Source organism: Dryas octopetala, chromosome 7, assembly GCF_963921425.1.
Source record: "Dryas octopetala chromosome 7, drDryOcto1.1, whole genome shotgun sequence".
In the NCBI taxonomy this organism is placed as follows: Eukaryota; Viridiplantae; Streptophyta; class Magnoliopsida; order Rosales; family Rosaceae; genus Dryas; species Dryas octopetala.
In genome coordinates this window covers 7,576,051-7,593,566 of record NC_141372.1, presented here as the reverse complement: position 1 = coordinate 7,593,566, position 17,516 = coordinate 7,576,051, and the positions used below count along the sequence as shown (strand labels likewise).

Below are 17,516 nucleotides of genomic sequence, written 5' to 3'. Positions count from 1 at the left end.
CCAGAAAATTCGAAACTAGAAACATGAACTAAAACTATCAAATAAAATCTAAACAGCTCCCACTAAACTAAGGCATCCTCAAAACTTGATAGTACTCCTATGTTATGGATATGTCTTTGAAAAACTGAGTTTGGAAGAGCCTTGTTTAACGGATCAGCTAACATATCTTCAGTGCCAATGTGATCAATCTTTGTAATTTCTTCCCTAACTTTTTCCCTCACCAGTAGATACTTCAAGTCTATATGCTTGATGCCAGTAGACCTTTTGCTGTTCTTGCAAAAGAAAACAGCTGCCTTGTTGTCACAGTATAACTGAATAGGCCTTTCTATACTGCCAACTACCTTTAGGTCTAAAATAAAGTTCCTTAGCCAAATGGCATGTACTGTGGCTTCATAACAAGCCACAAATTCTGCATACATGGTTGAAGTAGCCACTGTCGATTGCTTTACACTCTTCCAAGCTACAGCACCTCCTCCCAACATAAAAACAAAGCTTGAAGTAGACTTGGAAGTGTCTGGACACCCTCCAAAATCAGAATCTAAATAGCCAACTAACTCTAATTTCTCTGATTTCTTAAAAACTAGCATATGGTCTTTAGTTCTTTGCATGTACCTTAGAACCTTCTTGGCAGCCTTCCAATGTGCAAGGCCTGGATCAGATTGATATCTGCCTAGTACACTAATAGGGAATGCCAAATCAGGTCGAGTGCAGACCTGTGCATACATGATGCTTCCCACCACAGAAGCATAAGGTTTGTCTTTCATTTCTGCCCTCTCGATGTCATTCTTTGGACTATCATTTTTGCTTAATTTCTCTCCCTTTGAAATAGGAACCTCAACACCATTGCTGCCCTGCAAATTGAATCTCTTTAATACTTTGTCAATGTAAGCCTTCTGTGATAAACCTAGCAGTCCTTTAGCTTTATCTCGATGTATCTCAATCCCCAATACATAGGCAGCCTCACCTAGATCTTTCATTTCAAAGTTATTGGACAGAAAACATTTAGTTTCTTGCAAAAGACTTTCATCACTACTAGCCAGCAGTATGTCATCGACATAAAGAACAAGGAAAATGAATTTACTCCCACTGAATTTTAAGTAAATACACTCATCTAACCTATTCTCAACAAAACCATGTGAAGTTATAATTTTGTCAAACTTCAAATACCATTGCCTTGAAGCCTGCTTAAGTCCATAGATAGATTTTTTCAACTTACACACTAAATGCTTACTGCCATCTTCTATAAACCCCTCAGGCTGTTGCATATAAATTTCTTCACTCAGTTCTCCATTAAGGAAGGCTGTTTTAACATCCATTTGATGTAAAAACAAATCAAAATGGGCCACTAGTGCCATAATAATTCTAAAGGCATCCTTAGTCGAAACTGGAGAAAAGGTTTCACTAAAGTCAATACCTTCTTGCTGTGTAAAACCCTTAGCTACCAGCCTAGCCTTGTGTCTCTCAACATTGCCTTTAGAGTCTCTCTTGGTTTTAAACACCCACTTGCAGCCAATAGCCCTTATGCCTTGTCTCGGTTCCACTAACTCCCACACTTTGTTGCTTTCCATAGATTGTAGCTCATTTCGCATGGCTTCAAGCCACTGACCAGAATTGTCACTTGCCATTGCTTGTTTAAAATTAATTGGATCCTAAAAAACAAAGGTATCTAAATCTGTCTCATTTAAGTACACGAAATCTGGCAGTGCAGTAGATCTTCTTTCTCTATTAGATCTTCTAATTTCTTGCTGGGGTAGTTCTATTTCAAGATCATTGATTTGCACATTATTTTCTTCTATCTCATTTAGATGGTCAAGAGGATCAGGTAAAGGTGAGGTAGGAACAAGTGGGTAAGTTAAGGTGGGATAGGGAAAAGTTGCAGCAACTTGATTGTTCATAACTGATCCATTGTCACTTTCCTCTTCAAAAATAAATTCTGTATTTATTCCTTCATCACCAGTGTCGTATTCAATGAACTTTGCCTTTCCTGTTTCAACAATCCTGTTAGTGTGGTGAGGACAGTAAAATCGAAACCCCTTTGTCCTATCTGCATAACCTATAAACCTGCAGCTAACAGTCTTTGGATCTAACTTAGCCAATTCAGGGTTGTAAACCTTTGCTTCAGCCTTGCAGCCCCAAACATGTAAATGGTTTAGACTTGGTTTTCTGTTATTCCATAGCTCAAAAGGTGTTTTAGGCACTGATTTACTAGGCACTCTATTTAGAATGTAATTGGCTGTTTTCACAGCATCTCCCCATAGGAATTTAGGCAAGTCAGTGTTGCAGATCATGCTCCTAACCATATCTTTTAAGGTTCTATTCCTTCTTTCTGCCACACCATTCTGTTGAGGTGTCCCAGTGTTGGTGTATTGTGCAACAATGCCACAATCTTGCAAAAACCGAGCTAGTGGAGATGGATGTCTGCCTTGCTCATCATACCTGCCATAATATTCTCCTCCCCTATCGGATCTTAACACTTTAATCTTTAGGTTTAGTTGATTTTCAACTTCAGTTTTAAATACCTTGAAAACATCATATGCACTAGACTTAGTTGATATTAGATAGAGATAACAAAACCTTGAAAAATCATCAATGAAGGTGATGAAATACCTATGACCTTCTAGAGTTTGAATTGGGAAAGGACCACAGATATCACTATGGATGATTTCTAAAAGACCTTGGCTGCGTGTAGAGGCATGTTTCTTATTAGTGTTGGTCATTTTTCCTTTAATGCACTCAATGCATTCACCATAATCCGAAAAGTCTAAGTGAAGAAGTATCTCCTCTTTGACTAGGTGTTGCATTCTTTTTCTAGATATGTGACCTAGCCTTTTGTGCCATAACCTTGAAGAATTTTCAGACTTTAAAAAACGTTTTTGGCCTATTGTCTCAATGTTAAAAGAAACACACATGCTGCCACAACATAGCTGAAAAAGATTGTCAACTAGAAAACCATTGCCAACTAAAATTTTATTGAAAAACAAATTGAAACCAACATCAGAGAATTCGAAAATGAAATTCTTCCTAACTAATTGAGAAACAGAAATCAAACTCCTTCTCATGGAAGGTACATAAGCAACATTTTCCAATTCTAATTGGAAACCTAAACCTAATTGAAGCCTAACACTTCCTACTGCATGGACTGGAACCTTCTTGCCATTTCCTACGAAGACATGAGCTTGTTCCTTACTTGGTGTCTTCTGGCTTACGAAGTCCTGCAAGGAATTAGAGACATGGATGGAAGAACCAGTGTCAATCCACCAAGAATTGAAAGGAACTGTTATGGAACTAGACTCTAAACAGACCATGACAAAATTAGATTTACCTTTAGATGCCTTTTTCTCTACCCATTTCTTGTATCTAGTGCAATTTCTTTTGAGGTGTCCAGCCTTATCACAGAAGTAACATTTAAAATCAGTGGTTTTATTAATTTTTAAAGCATTAGACCTTTTAGGATGAGGATTAGCCTTAGAACTGGCAGCAGCATGATGAGGTTTAGCAGATTGTTGTTTCGGTGCATTGGTGGTCAGGTGCACAAAATTGGTTTCCTTCTCCTTCTTCATTCTAGTTTGCTCTTGAACACAAATGCCAATGAGTTCATCCATATTCCAGTTCTCCCTTTGAGCATTATAGATTATCTTCAGTTGTTCAAAAGGTGCAGAAAGTGAGTTCAAGGCTAGGTGAACTAGGAATGGATCAGCTATGGGAATATCTAGGGCTTTCAGCTTTGTTGCAACTTCATTCATGCCTAAGAGATACACTCTAATGTCTTCCACTCCATCATGCCTTATGTTGGTAAGCTTGCTCATTAAATCCCCAGTTTCTGCCTTCTGTGGTTCCTTAAATTTTTGACTTATAGCCTCCAAATACTCCCTAGCATTCTCTGATTCAGGAATACCTCCACAAATTGTCTCTGACATAGACTTCTTCATTATCAGTAAACACATCCTGTTAGCCTTCTCCCATCTCTCGAATTTAATCCTCTGTTCAACAGTGCTTTCCTCAGTGAGTTCTGGAGGCTTATCTTCCCTTAGGGCTAAGTCATGGTCTAGGAGACCTAGAGCTATCTCTAAGTCTCTCTTCCACTTCTTAAAATTGCCACCAGTCAAGGGCTCAATGGTGTTGATAGAAGGATTCATAACTGTAATATAGAGTTCACAATATATATAAGAAAAATACTTTAATTCCAAAACTTTATGCATGAATGACAACCATCTGTGGACTGAATTATCATACATGCCCTTAGATTTCCTTATACAAGTCTGGCAGTATGAATTGGTATAATGATCTGATATCTAGACCTTTCATCTGTGGACTGAAAAATCTGGATATTTACACCAATTAATATACCATCTTGTTCCATCATGAGTTATTTTCAATTAAATTCACACTTGTGAGCAGAAAATTCAATTGACAGTCTCTCATGATGCAATCTTGTCAATTAGTACTTTGAATTGATTAATAACAATTGTTTCATGTTTATCTGTGGACCAAACATAAACCAACTGTTCTTAATCAAAACTTGACAACCTTATGGATCATTCTTGATTACGGAATTTAATCATAAAGGAAGAACACATATAGACAGATACATATGTCTTATATTAACATACTGATCATATATACTGCTGGAAACAAATAACCATATAGTGTACTCTAACAATAATATATAAAACTCTTGAACACTTGTAGAACACATACATGTTTTATAATAAACAGAATTGAAAACATAAACTGCAGCAAGTTTCTTTTGCATACATCTATAGTAAACAAAAATAGAAGTTTTGTGCATGCTTTCTTCACAAGGTAGACCTTAAGATGCATAGAACCTATGCTCTGATACCACATGTTATATATATCTTAATATGCATACAGAGGGCACTAACCTTGTGATGCCATTGCAGGTTACTTTGATAAAACAAGAATGCAGCAAAGATGCTTGATGATATGCCACAGTCAGCCAAAGGTCTTCAAGATGCTCGATGATATGCCAATGCCACAGTCAGCCGTAAGTCTTCCTCTCTCTCTGTTTTACCTTATGCACTGCCTATATGGGGTAGGAACCTTTTGCTATTAAATTGTACATGAGAGAGGGGACCTAGGCCTTAGTTTTATAGGTGAAACTCACAGATTCCTTGCCCATAAAGGATTTCCTGTAAGCATCCTTATCACCTCCTGATTTCCATGTCCTTATAGTATAGGTATTCCATGTTTAATATAACTCTCAACTCACCTTAATTAATCTGGCAATCCAAATAGGTTTCTCTCTTGTATTCCTAGTTGCTTTAGGTGTTTAAGTATGATGTAAACTCAATATGGTTCTAACAGTACCAAGTGAGCGAATGAAATTCTTCCACTTTGGTCCAGCCAAAACCTCCGAAAGCTCTCGCACTTTCTTCACTTTCTCTACCAACCAATTTTCTTTTGCTACCACTTCTCCTTGTTGTTGTTGTTGTTGTTGAAGTAGATATGATCTGCTGCCTGTTCCAATGTTTCTTCTGCACACTGCTCTGGAGTAGAACCCCCATAAACAAGTACCACAAGAAGATGATGGAGCTGTTTCTTCTTCTTCTTCATTGTAGTCATCATCATTAATCTCTTGATCTGGTGCTGACAATTCTTCAAGTGGGTTAACAGCCATGAGGATTGAGATCAGAGATGTGTTATTGATGCAGATGATGATAAGAATCAATATATGGTATGCACTATGCAGGTCTCTGTAAGATCTATATATATAAAGTATTGGAATTTAAAGAAAAAAAAAAAAAAGAGATAAACACTTAAAACTGTCACCACGTAAGTGCTAGCTAGCTATGAGAGAGTTTGAAGATTCTTTTATGTATCTTTCTGTCTTTGTGACAGATCAGGAGACTCAATCATTGAGTATCTTTTGGATCCTTGTAAAACTGCGTAAGCCGGCCATTGCCATTTGCCCAGTTAATACCAATTGCAGCTGTGACTAATTATATGGCATCCACCAATTCACAGTTTGAAGACCAAGCACCTCTTTTGTTTTCAGTGATTGGATACTTCACTTCGTCAATTGTTATACAAAGGGGAGAGAGCAAATCAAGTCTAGAATCCAATAGATAGCAAAGTTTCAAAGTATTTTATTAAAACTGAAAATTGATGAAAAAAATATATAAAGCAAACCAAGCCTTTATATAAGGTTTTCACCTTAATTAGTCCTGCTAGGAAACGTCAAGGGATAACCAAAGACTAATCCTAAAGTTGTCCTATGTCACTAAGCAACTAAATAAGGCTCTCCAAAACCCTAACTTATTACTTGTACACAAAGGATAGTTTAAAATAGGATACATCATCTAATCCTAAAGCAAGTAGCAACTAGGAGAATGAGTTTTTTTGAAATTTAAATGAGTTAGATACCAAAACAGACTCAAAAACGCGTCACAACGGAACTGCACCCGAACCTCGAGCATCCATCGTGACCCTTTAAGTGCTCGACATTCGAGCGAAAATTTGCATTTGAACTTCTAATCTTTGTGTAAAGGTAAATGCTCGCTACCACACACACGTCATACATGATTTTGTCGATCTGAAATTACACTCTAATAGTCTAATCTGACCGCAAACTCCTCCAACTATAAATTTTTTGTCCCAACTAATGGAATATGGAACAATGCTGGTAATCATCCTAGAAATAGTACGTGGTTCTCCAGTTGTAAACTATCTATTGATGAAAAAGAATAATTTAACATTACTGTCTTGTGTGTCTAAGAGCCACCTCGCAGCTTGGTTTCTTCGTGCATGCCACTAAATTGTTAATTTATTTTGTACCCGTCACTAATTTTCAATGTTAATAAAATAAACAAAAATTAATCCACAAGTTAAATATATATATACAAAAATAGTATTTATAAAACAAATGAAAAAAAAAATAGTAATATAAAAATTGAAGCTTAATGGGCTATTTGATTACGTCTATTATCCAATGGGTCGAATCTGAGCTGTAACACCACTTAAGTAGGCCCAACCCAATAAGCATGCCGTTTTCCATTTCATGTTATTTTCCTTGTCCTTTTTTCTTCTCTAATGCGTTGGCGTTGGTTTGCAGCGAGGAATCAAAGGTTCACCACTTGGAAAGGTCTCCTTGCTGAGCCCAAGCAGGTCATGAATTCATGATCATATTTTACACACATTGATTGATACATACAAACAAACTCATCAACAATTAAAAGGCTTTCAATTTAGCTAAAGCCAACAACCTCTGGACGCAGCGTCGAGCACTTGGCGCGCGGCGGAGGCGGCTGAAACCGCGCCGAGAAGCCGCTGAGCTCGTCGGCGACCTCGTCCTGGAAGTTGAGCGCGTAGCTCGACGGATCGTAGCTGAAGTCGCTGGACGACGAGTAGCGCCGCTGTCCCCCTCTCCCTTCGATCCTGGCCAACAGGTTGAGGCTCGTCCCCTTCTTCTCCGGCGACGGCCTCCGATTCCAACCCCTACAGCTCTCCTCCTCGAGATGATGAGCAGTACTCGCGCTAGATTTAGCGTTCGGCGGAGGCGGCGGCGCCGGGAAGCCTCGGAGGAGGAGTTCGTCGTTTCGACTCCCGCTGCTGCTGTCCTCGAAGTTGAGCGCGTAGCTCGAGGGGTCGTAGCTGAAGTCGGCCGAGTGGCGGCGGCGTCCAGGCCTTCCGGCCCATCCTCCTCGGCTGCCTCCGCCTAATTTGGATATGAGGTGGAGGCATTTGTCCTTGATCTCCGGCATTGGCGACCTCGGCGACCGAGCCCGGCCGTTGTTGTTGTCCTCGTTCTGGAGTACGTTGAAAGGATGATTCGTGCTCGTGCTCGTGCTCGGGCTTGAGAAACAGCCCGAGATGCAATTCCGGCACGACTGCCGCTTCTGCTTCATTGTCGTCGGAGATCGCGATCGATGATATTCGTTCACCATATTGATTTTGATTTTGATTTTTCTCTCTTTCTTTCTTATTTTATGTTTGGATGGAGAGAAAACGACAACTCTTCGAATTTTCAATTTTCTGTTTGGATGGCGAAAGAGGTGGCGGGAAGTGAGTTTTTATAGGATGAGGGGTAAGTGGGGTGAGTGGTGGATAAGGCAGCGGCAATTGCGTAGCAGCTAGATGGAAGCCGTGGGACGTGCGCGGTATCGGTTTTGCATTTTCTATAATTAATTAATTATTTATTGATTTTCTTCTGTGAAAACCGCGTTTGGGAACTTTTGATGGTGGAGTTGTATTTATGTATCTGGCTTTTTGCCTTTTCGGTGACTGTAACTCTGTAATTTGGTTTAATTATAGCTAAAATGCTAGTTTTATATTTGAAGTGAAAATAAAATGAACGATATCTTTTTTTTTTTGGCCAAAAAAAATGAACGATATCTTTTAAATATGTGCGAGTTGTGTGTTTACTCTTCTAGAAAGTCCTCAATTTTAAAAATATTAATCCATTTTTAAAAATGTAAATACCAAATTACAATAAAAATAATAGAATTAGTTTCCCTTCAAATCCAATTGGTTATTTGAAACTAATATGAATTACTAATGTGATCTATATATGGGCGCAATTAAGTATTGATAAATGAATCATATTTCTTGAATGCAACATATATATGACTAGTGTGGTGTACTTATCACATTAAGTATTTCAACCATTATTAATAAATATATCACTTTTCATAAGTTAATATGAATTAAGAATGTGATCGATCCTTCTTTTTTTTTTTTTTTTTGGCCATAAAGAAAATATTAATAATGACAATAAACCAAGAAAACGAGTGATCCCAACGAGAGGAAACTAAAACTGTGATATTTCTTGCTTAATATTATACGCATAACACTTTCATTGATTTAAATCATTTTGTTTCATTGATTTTAATTTCATTCACCAACTAGTTAAGCAAGTTTAGGAAAACAACAAAACAATGAAGATAGTTCCGAGCTGGCTTGACTGGTTTTCTTAGTGGACTCAAATTACAAGCTTCTTGAAATCTCCTTAATTAAGTATGAAGTCTTTATCTTATCCACTAATCCCAATCCAACTTACGTAATCACATGCAGAGTACAGAATACATATTAATTTTATCGTATATATACTTTCCTTTTTTCACAAGCAAGCATGAAGCATGAGCATGAAGGCCACGTGTCACGATGCCATTTGAGAGCCTTAATGAAGTAACCAATATTTTCTTGACCAAAAAAAAAAAATTAAGAAATTATTTGCGGTCCTATGCATGATTGGTGGATCATAATTAAGTTGCTTACACTTGAATCCGGATTCTCGATCAATGATCAATCATTGATCAAGATGCAAAGAATGAAACATGTAAGTTAGTATCTGTAGACTGTGGCAGTGTGGAACATATTATTGAGTTATTATATTCGTATATCATTTATATCTATATACGAATCATTAAGATTAATTTAAGTGATGAAAATAAATGGATTAAGAGTTAAAATTAAACTATATTCAGAGTTTTGATACTCTCTGATATAATAACAAAATATGAAGACTGACAAAGACTGCAAAGTTTAAATATTTGTGTTGGCACTAAATCGTATATATATATATATTTTGTTTATTATTTGTATTGGAAAATCATCTCATTTGACACATATTTATCTTAACTCACTAATTTTGTGTAGAGCATTGTTGGAAATGACTACTTCCAAATATACTAAATATATGTTAATTATTTGTACATATTCGATCATGTGCATGTGTGAACATGCCACCGAGTGTTTGGTAGTTTAACTGAATGGTCAACAATAATTTTTTAAAATAAGTGAGTGTCGGTGTAGCTTTCTTTGTAGAGTTTTGAGATTATTTCCTGATGGGTTTATCTCATCCCTTTCTAGGTTATACATTGGACTTGATGGAGACGTTATATTAGAGTTTAGCTCCGCTCAAAATTCGCTAAACTATAACATAAATGCCGACAAACTAGCGTCGAGTGTTCGGTGTTGCAAAATTTTGCACTACCAAGCGTTCGATGTTCGCATGTTCGCACCTAAATGTGACTGATTATATGTATGTATAAACATATAGCAACCCTCTCACGTAACAGTTGAACTTACACAATATTAGGGAAATGAAATTCTACAGATTTTGGTTCGAATGATATTTAAAATCTTCGAATGAGTAAAGCAATCTTTATAATTAGATAGACAATTGAAGCCAAAACAAGGTGGATAATTATCCATGCAAAAGAAAATTATTATAATATGATTGAGTACATATACATATATACATACGGCTTTAAGTGCATATATCTATCCTATAAAGTATTTTCTTTAAGTATCAGATTCCTCGCCAATTGACCAACTAATAGGATTGATTGATTGACAAAACAAGAGTTGTGTGTGAAGTTTTGCTAGTCAGTCAATCAACAAAGACTTTTGTACCTTTTTCTTTTCTTATATCTTTTATTCCGATATCGGCATAATTTATAAAATAAAAAAAACATAAATTAGATTCCTGCGAATGCATCACAACTTAGGGCCTAATAACTGTGTGTACGAGGTCCAAGGCCCGCCTATGATAAGGCCCAATACGGCCGTATAGGCCCAAAATTAAAAGACCAAGTTCGTCCAAAGTTGCGACCCCTGTCACTGTCAGTCCCGACTGTAGTGTAGAGAATCCCCGAAGCCTCCTGAACCTGAAGTTCAAAAAACCCTCCATTTTTCTGTTTCTATTGCCGCCATCAATCTTTGATGGTATGCAGTTTCTCTCTCCCTCTCTCTCTCTCTGTGCGTCTCTGTTTCTCTGAAATTTCTTTATCCCTCTCCATTTCAGGACTCGCAGCAAGACAGACCGTCTCCGCAGCTCGAAGACTGCTTGAAGCTGCTGAAGGGCGAGAGAGACGAGCAGCGCCTCGCCGGCCTTCTTCTCGTCACCAAATTTTGCAAAGGCGATGACCTCTCCTCTCTCCTCGCCGTTTACGATGCCGTCGGTGTTCGATTTCTCGATCGACTCCTCAGGACTGGTAACTTCTACAACTTTTCTTTTTTGTCTTGTCAAATTTTTGGAAGCTGAAACTAAATTTGAAGTTTATTTCGAGCTTTAAGAATGAAGCTTGAAAGATATTGTGAATGCATGATTCAGAATTTTGATTTTGTTTGGTTAGGAATGGGAAATGGAAGCATTACTGGCAGTGGAGGTGAAAATCGCGATGCCTATTTGCAGCTATCGGTTACTGTTCTTGCTGCATTCTGTCGTGTTCCTCAAATTGCTGCTTCAAACGACATGGTTTCGAAGATTCCACTGGTGCTCGAACTTTTATCCAAAGAGTAAGGTTCTTCTCATCCATAGAATAATGCCTGCTTTGTGATTGATATCTAAGTTGCACATTGATTTCTGAATGACTTTGTTGTTTAGGTTACTGCTAAGTTGTGTTTTGTTAAAATAGCCTAATCATTTTATTTGGTGAGAATGCAGCTCAGGCTCAGCTGTTGTTAAAGAATGCTATGAATTTCTATATTTGGTGGCAACAGCATCCGAAGAAGGGATCACGATGTTGTACACATCTGGGGGCATGAAAATGCTGGCTTCTCATATGTCCGTTTTGCCAGATGGTAATTGTTCTTATCTTTTACTGGGCTAGTTTGACAAGTGGCAACCCTATAGGAATCTTGCTAGTGATATGCTATTGCATGCTACAACTTTTTTTTTTACCTATATGTAGTTATTTATTGCATTTTGGTGACTCATGGGATTGGTTCATCAGTTTCAAATTATGGATTTATGAGATGAAAATACTGTACAGGTTCTCATCAGATGGAGCTTGCTATGAAACTTGTGCAATTAATACTAAATAAACTGTCTCTTGAGACCATTATCAATGACTATCTTCCAGAGCTCTCAATGACTGTGAGTTCAATGTCTTATATATACATACTTTACTATTCATCAATATTGATTTTCCCCACTCCTTGATTTTGTACTCTTGCTGGGAAAATAAATTTTTTATTAAAATCAAGGATCTGCTTTAAATCCAAAGCTGGTACATGTTTTTTTTAAGTTTTTTTCTGCTTTATTTTAGGTGGCCACAATAACAAGACAATTTGCTGTCTTGCATAATGCTGTGAAATTTGATGCGCTTCATCTACTGTCTGCTATCCTCTCGTCAAAATATTCGGTACGCAATCATTGTTTATATGTATTTTCTAGAAAAAAGGATCAGTTGACTGAATGTGCTAACTTAAATGATGAATGATCTTTTAGAAAATTTTATTGTTAGACAAAATAAACTAATAAAGCTCTTTTACTTCAATTAAATTACTGGGTGCAAAGTCTCTCGGTTGTGTCTGTGTTTATAATCCTTGACTATGTCTTATCTGCTGTTGATATTAGTAGTTTTTAAACTAATTCTGGTATGTTCCTGGTATTTTCAGGCACCACTTTATGATTCTCTTCGTGTACTTCCAGAAAAAAATTGGCCAAATTTTATGCGTGATGGTATTGTGGCCATTCTACAAAACCGTGTTGGTATGTTGAACTAACTACTTCAATTATTTTATGTGTCATTTTATCTTTTTTATAGATTGAAAGGTTGAAATTTGAATATTTGAATATTTTGTCATGTTGAGAAGTTCTCTTAGTGTCAGGTATTTCGGCTTTTTTCCATGGTTTTTCTTTTGTAGGTCTTGCATTTCAGAGATTGGTTGGTCATCTCAAAACCAGGATTAAACTAGTTCAGGTTCCCACTAAGTGGCTTCAAGCCTTGTCTGAGATAATTATATACTTGATTTTGATAATCTTAACCTCTTACTGCACGGATTGTAGAATTAATTAATTGAGTATCGGCTGTAAGTTTGAGTAGGTTTGTGTCCTTACATTTGGGAATTTTGCATATTTTGTATTCATGTTGCATTCCACTTTTTACTTGGATTGCATTGAAGTTGATTACTTCTCAGATAGTAAACAAAATATGTAATGAAATCAACATTTTGATTGAATACTGTAACCTTTGAGCTGGACTGGATCTTTTTTTTTTTTTTTTTTTTTTTTTTTTTTTTTTTTTTTTTTTTTTCTGGTCCCCTGTTAATTTTTTTTTTTTTTTGTAGGTCTAAAATCAGAAGCTTATTTTATTCTCTTTTTATTTAATGGCAGCACCTAATGAAAAGCTTCAGGCACTTATTTTGGCTGAGTCTATGGTGACGATATTTGGGGAACTGTGGTTGATTGGTCATATAAACTTACCAGATGCGAAAGAGCCTATTCCAGCTGACAGGTATTATGCTAAGCCTGGTGATGGTTTATTTAAGTCTTCTGCACATACCTACATAAACATATCTGCATGTCTGGGTGTGGTGTATCTTTAGGTATTTTTATGTTATGTAATGGGCAAGCCTGATAGCCCATTTTGTCAGGTGCCTAGTGCTTGTTCTGGAGCAATCAACGGTTGAAGTTGCTGTTCTTCTGAATGAGCTTGCCTACTTGAAAGATGAAGCATCTAAGAAATCCTCAACCCCTGAGGAGGCAATTCTTTTAAAGAAACAGAATGTGGCTGTTGCCTTCTCCTTGCTTGAAAAGATAATTAAGTTAATATCAAATGCTAGTGAGAATGAAGGTATGTCATACTTTCCAGATTTACATGCTTGTGAGTTCCATCAATCCCTGAAGTTTGTGAGAAAATAATCTTAGTCTTCCCACCATTCTGTTAAAGGATTGCGACTATTGAAGCAGGGCCAGAATGTGTATCTGAAACCTTATTTTGAAAGTTCCTCTCCTTTTTACATTTAGTAATTTCTTCAGTTTGTGGCCTTCGTCTTGTTTTGTTGTAAGGGAGCTGTTTGGTAAATATATGCTTACCTTTTGATTTTGGTCAATGATATTAATCATCTCTGTGCAATTATTTGTAGGCGATCTGATTGATGAAAATACTTTCACAAAGGTGATTAAGGGCCTTAATGAGACAATTGGTGTAGTTCTAGAGTATTTACAAGATGCAAAGGTGAGGGTAGTGATTCTGTAGCTTTAGAAATTACTTTTCTAGTTTTTAAATGACGTTATGATTCCTATAGGAGCATGGACAAATGAAGGGAGATGATCTTCTTGCTTCAGTGCGGGTTATTGGGAGGTATTATTGCATCTATATGGTTAAATATTTTGCGGACATTTGTGGAGATGATTGGGAAACATTAGTTTGTTAAATTGTTGATTTTGCAAACTTGTGATGGTAATGCTGAAGGTTGCTATACATTTGAACATATGTATGCTCACATTTAAATGCACTTAAGCTTGATTTTCCAAACTTTAAAATAATGGCATTTAAATTATTTAATGATGCTAATATTAGTCATCAGCTAACAATCTTGTGGTCTAATGGCTTTTAAGCTGTAGAAAGCAGGTCCTGGTCTTGCAAGGTTAGTCTGGGAAATAATGTGTTGGTGCATTCAAAGCCTGGCCTAAGGCTATCTTTAGACTCTAAAAGTATAATATATGACCTCTACGTTTCAGAAAATACAACTTCAATTGCTCTTGGTTGGAACTTGGCTAAGGTGATGGACCGATGGTGGGTGGGATTGGTGTAGGTCTTAGGTCTAAGTCCTAATATTGTTAAGGTGATTAGAAATAAAACAAGAAAGTTCAGTCTAATCCCTGAGAGATGGCATGCTTGTGCGATGCTATATACTGCTGACAGTTATTGGGTTCTGCCTGTACATGTTATGAGAACCTATTTAGTATATGTCTCTTACCAAGAAAATCTCATTATAGCATGCTAGAGACTAAAATTCTTGTCCTTGATTTAGATTAGCAAAGATATACTGTTAGGCTAAATTAATGATATATGTGTTTCAGCTATCTTGCAGAAACACCCCTTGCATGCAAAGAGAAGGTTAGAGAACTTCTAGAGTATATGTTCTCCATTGAAGGTGAAGATGAACCAAGGTATGGTAACTCTGACATAATAATTGTCTGATGGGCCGATAAACTTTAGCGGTTTATGATTTCTGAGAATGATATTTATCCTTAATATGTCTAAATGACAGCCCCTTCCACTCTGTATGCTTTTTGCTTCCAATGCTGTGTCAAATGACAATGGAGATTGAAGGATGCAAAGCTTTGATTTCTTGTGGAGGCCATAATGCTGTAAGTCAGTGTAATTTTTATTCTCCTATATAGGTTTTAATACCTGCTCTTTACATATTTCGATTTTTCTATTTTAATTTTATAGAATGACCTCGTGAATCATATTTGAGTGGTCTTGACTTCTTTAAGTCTACCATAAGGGGTGGGGAAAATTTAATATGAATTCCACAGATACTGGTGCGTATACTATTGGCTTAACTTTCTACAAAAGCAACTTAGCAAGCATATTAATTCTTCTTGCAGGTTGTTGATTGCCTTGTAAAATTGATTGGACCACATCGATATATGGTCGAGGATCATGGTTGCATCTTTTTGGCATGTGACACAATCTTGAATCTTCTTTTAAAGGTAGTGTAGTCATCATTTTATACCAACATATGCTTATTCTATGCAATTTATGAACATCTTCTATTTCTTTTTATAAATAGAAACAGGAGGTACGAATTCCGGTGGATGATTCAACTCTTGTTAATCTACTGAAAGCATTGGCTTATTGGACAGGTTCCGTATTATTGACTTCCTTTACCTTTATGTGCATTATAATTGCTCATTATTTTTGTTAAAATCACATAACTTTTAGTGTTTCACGAAAATCATATTGGTTGCGCATCCATTTTTTCTTCATCTTTTGAAAGCATTAAGATTTTGTAGAGTACCCCTTTCACTTATAACTTTTAAACCCGAGATCTATTTTTGTGCTTCTTTCAGAAGCACAAGACTTGATAAATCCGGAAAATCTTTCAGAACCAAAAACCATTGGCTCTATCTTTGGGTTCTTAATTGTGATAATTTACAATTCCTACTTTTAAGGGGTTTTTTTGTTTTCTTGTTTCATGTAGTCCAATAGCAGTTGTGGGTCCACTGCCTTGTTGCAAAGTTGACAGTGAGCTTAGAGCTTTATTATCGGCATCCATTTTCATTCCATGCATGCTCAAACCTCCTATCTTTTCAGCTTGCTTTCATGCAAAAGAGATGTCATTAGCTCTGCAACTTAATTGAAATTCTTGTAAACTGATTTCAGAGGGTATAGATGATCTGTCAATTATAGTAATGGCTTCAAGCATTTGCACACTGCTATTTGAGTTTACATCAGAGGTGGCTCTTCTTAAGCATCCTAACTTTGATGCCAGCACTCTTGATAGTCTATCTCGGCTCATTGCAAGAAGTTTGGCTTCATGGGGACAGGTGTGTTACGTTTTTCATAATATATGTACATGTGGGTCTATCCATTTTTAAGATGGAGAATGAGGCAGTTAGGCCTCAACTTCTGGTCAATGTAAAATGATATGTGGACATTAGCATGCTGCATGCTATGCTATCACATTCTTTAATTTCTCATTGAAACAGAGCTTGTTTTGTTGTTCCCAAATTGAAATGTGCTTAAAAATGTCACTCTGTTTATGTTGTCAACTCTTGAATTGTTTCAAATGATAGGAAATTGATTTCACTGTTTCAAAATTGTATATTTATAAGGCGTCCCTTACCAAATTCATTGTAGGATATGTCTGATGCTGCTAAAGCAGAAATGGATCTTCTTGAGATTGTTAGGGCAGGTTTGTCTCTTTGGATTTTTAACCAATTTACTTATTTGCCTTTGAAGCAAGGATTGTCTCTCAATGATAAAAAAGAAAAAGGACTCTCTCTCTCTCTCTCTCTCTCTCTCTCTCTCTCTCTCTCTCTCTCTCTAACCAAAATCCCATGTTTAAGAATTCTGTATGATTTCAAGAAGCCCTGGAGTAGTGTTAATCGGATTTTAAATTGTCTACGTGTTGCAGGATATTCTCAATGGGTGACTCGGTTCCCTCGTGTAAGGGAAGCTGTTGAGACATAGCTTGATTTATCCTTCAGTTAAACATTGGTCTGTTTTTTACTGATATGGTTAGTATGTAAAATTCAGTAGTTTATTTATTGATGCTTTTATTCTTATAAAAGTTATTTCGTAGATTAAAAGTTCTATAAATGGGGAAGGAATTAGATTGCTTGACTTTGTTCTTTGTCTGAATCCATTCAGACAACTGATGAAAATTGATGGAGTAATCCAAATATCCAATCCTTGTGTTTCAACCAAACGCTACAGCCAAATCCCCAAAAGGATAAACACCTCATGCTTCTTAGCTCTTTGCCATCCGCCGCTGGTTCACTTTTTTTGCAAGTTTGTACGTATCAATAGTTTTTGTATTTCAATTTGTAAAGTTATGATTTTTGCTATGTAAATTTGATTTTAATAGTAATTTACAACATTGCTCATTAGTGTTAACCCTTTGTTTTTTTGGTGAGTTGTATACTTGTATATCATCCTTTATTTCCTAATGTCAATTAGGCTTTTAAAATTTTTTTAATTATTGCTTCGAAATTTTTTCAATAATTTCTTTTGTCTTGTAGGCGTAGAGTCTCTCACAAAATTTTAACTGACTACTTATCTCGTTTTTTCTTTCCTTGAAGATTTTTTTTT

At 36.5% G+C, this 17,516-nt stretch overlaps 3 protein-coding genes and 1 long non-coding RNA gene across 5 annotated transcripts; 2 read left to right on the top strand and 2 right to left on the bottom strand.

Moving 5' to 3' along the window:
• Positions 1–3,003: 3,003 nt before the first annotated feature.
• LOC147279217 (uncharacterized) lies at positions 3,004–4,136 on the bottom strand. Its single transcript, XM_086252011.1, has 2 exons — positions 3,323–4,136; positions 3,004–3,212 (listed from the first exon to the last, which is right to left on the bottom strand). The coding sequence occupies exons 1-2, from the start codon at positions 4,134–4,136 to the stop codon at positions 3,184–3,186; spliced, it is 843 nt and encodes a 280-aa protein (XP_086108137.1). The 3' UTR covers positions 3,004–3,183.
• Positions 4,137–5,552: 1,416 nt separating this feature from the next.
• On the top strand, positions 5,553–5,991 carry LOC147279216 (uncharacterized). The gene is made up of 2 exons (XR_015123573.1): positions 5,553–5,695; positions 5,860–5,991. It is a non-coding gene; the product is annotated as an uncharacterized LOC147279216 (long non-coding RNA).
• An 832-nt stretch (positions 5,992–6,823) lies between these two features.
• On the bottom strand, positions 6,824–8,022 carry LOC147279215 (uncharacterized). The gene has a single exon (XM_086251613.1). It carries the CDS (start codon positions 7,902–7,904, stop codon positions 7,206–7,208), a length of 699 nt encoding a protein of 232 aa, XP_086107739.1. The 5' UTR covers positions 7,905–8,022; the 3' UTR covers positions 6,824–7,205.
• A 2,578-nt stretch (positions 8,023–10,600) lies between these two features.
• Positions 10,601–17,335, top strand: LOC147279214 (neurochondrin family protein). Of its 2 annotated transcripts, none has more exons than XM_086250126.1 (19): positions 10,601–10,686; positions 10,766–10,955; positions 11,097–11,259; positions 11,408–11,544; positions 11,736–11,839; positions 12,012–12,107; positions 12,364–12,457; positions 13,082–13,202; positions 13,342–13,541; positions 13,834–13,925; positions 13,996–14,051; positions 14,774–14,863; positions 14,965–15,064; positions 15,308–15,412; positions 15,499–15,565; positions 16,086–16,249; positions 16,563–16,617; positions 16,840–16,942; positions 17,076–17,335. In XM_086250126.1, the coding sequence occupies exons 1-18, from the start codon at positions 10,684–10,686 to the stop codon at positions 16,893–16,895; spliced, it is 1,893 nt and encodes a 630-aa protein (XP_086106252.1). In that variant the 5' UTR covers positions 10,601–10,683; the 3' UTR covers positions 16,896–16,942; positions 17,076–17,335. The 2 variants fall into 2 exon arrangements, with proteins under 2 accessions (XP_086106252.1, XP_086106251.1); XM_086250125.1 differs by having other exon boundaries at positions 15,493–15,565.
• Positions 17,336–17,516: the final 181 nt, after the last annotated feature.

Coding starts and splice junctions, on each gene's coding strand:
- LOC147279217 (XM_086252011.1), bottom strand. CDS start 4,136: ATGAATCCTTCTATCAACACCATTGAGCCCTTGACTGGTGGCAATTTT. Junction 3,213..3,322: donor AGAGAAAAAGGCATCTAAAG/GTAAATCTAATT, acceptor AATTCCTTGCAG/GACTTCGTAAGCCAGAAGAC.
- LOC147279215 (XM_086251613.1), bottom strand. CDS start 7,904: ATGGTGAACGAATATCATCGATCGCGATCTCCGACGACAATGAAGCAG.
- LOC147279214 (XM_086250125.1), top strand. Junction 12,458..13,081: donor CATTCTACAAAACCGTGTTG/GTATGTTGAACT, acceptor ATTTAATGGCAG/CACCTAATGAAAAGCTTCAG. Junction 15,065..15,307: donor CTTGTGGAGGCCATAATGCT/GTAAGTCAGTGT, acceptor TTCTTCTTGCAG/GTTGTTGATTGCCTTGTAAA.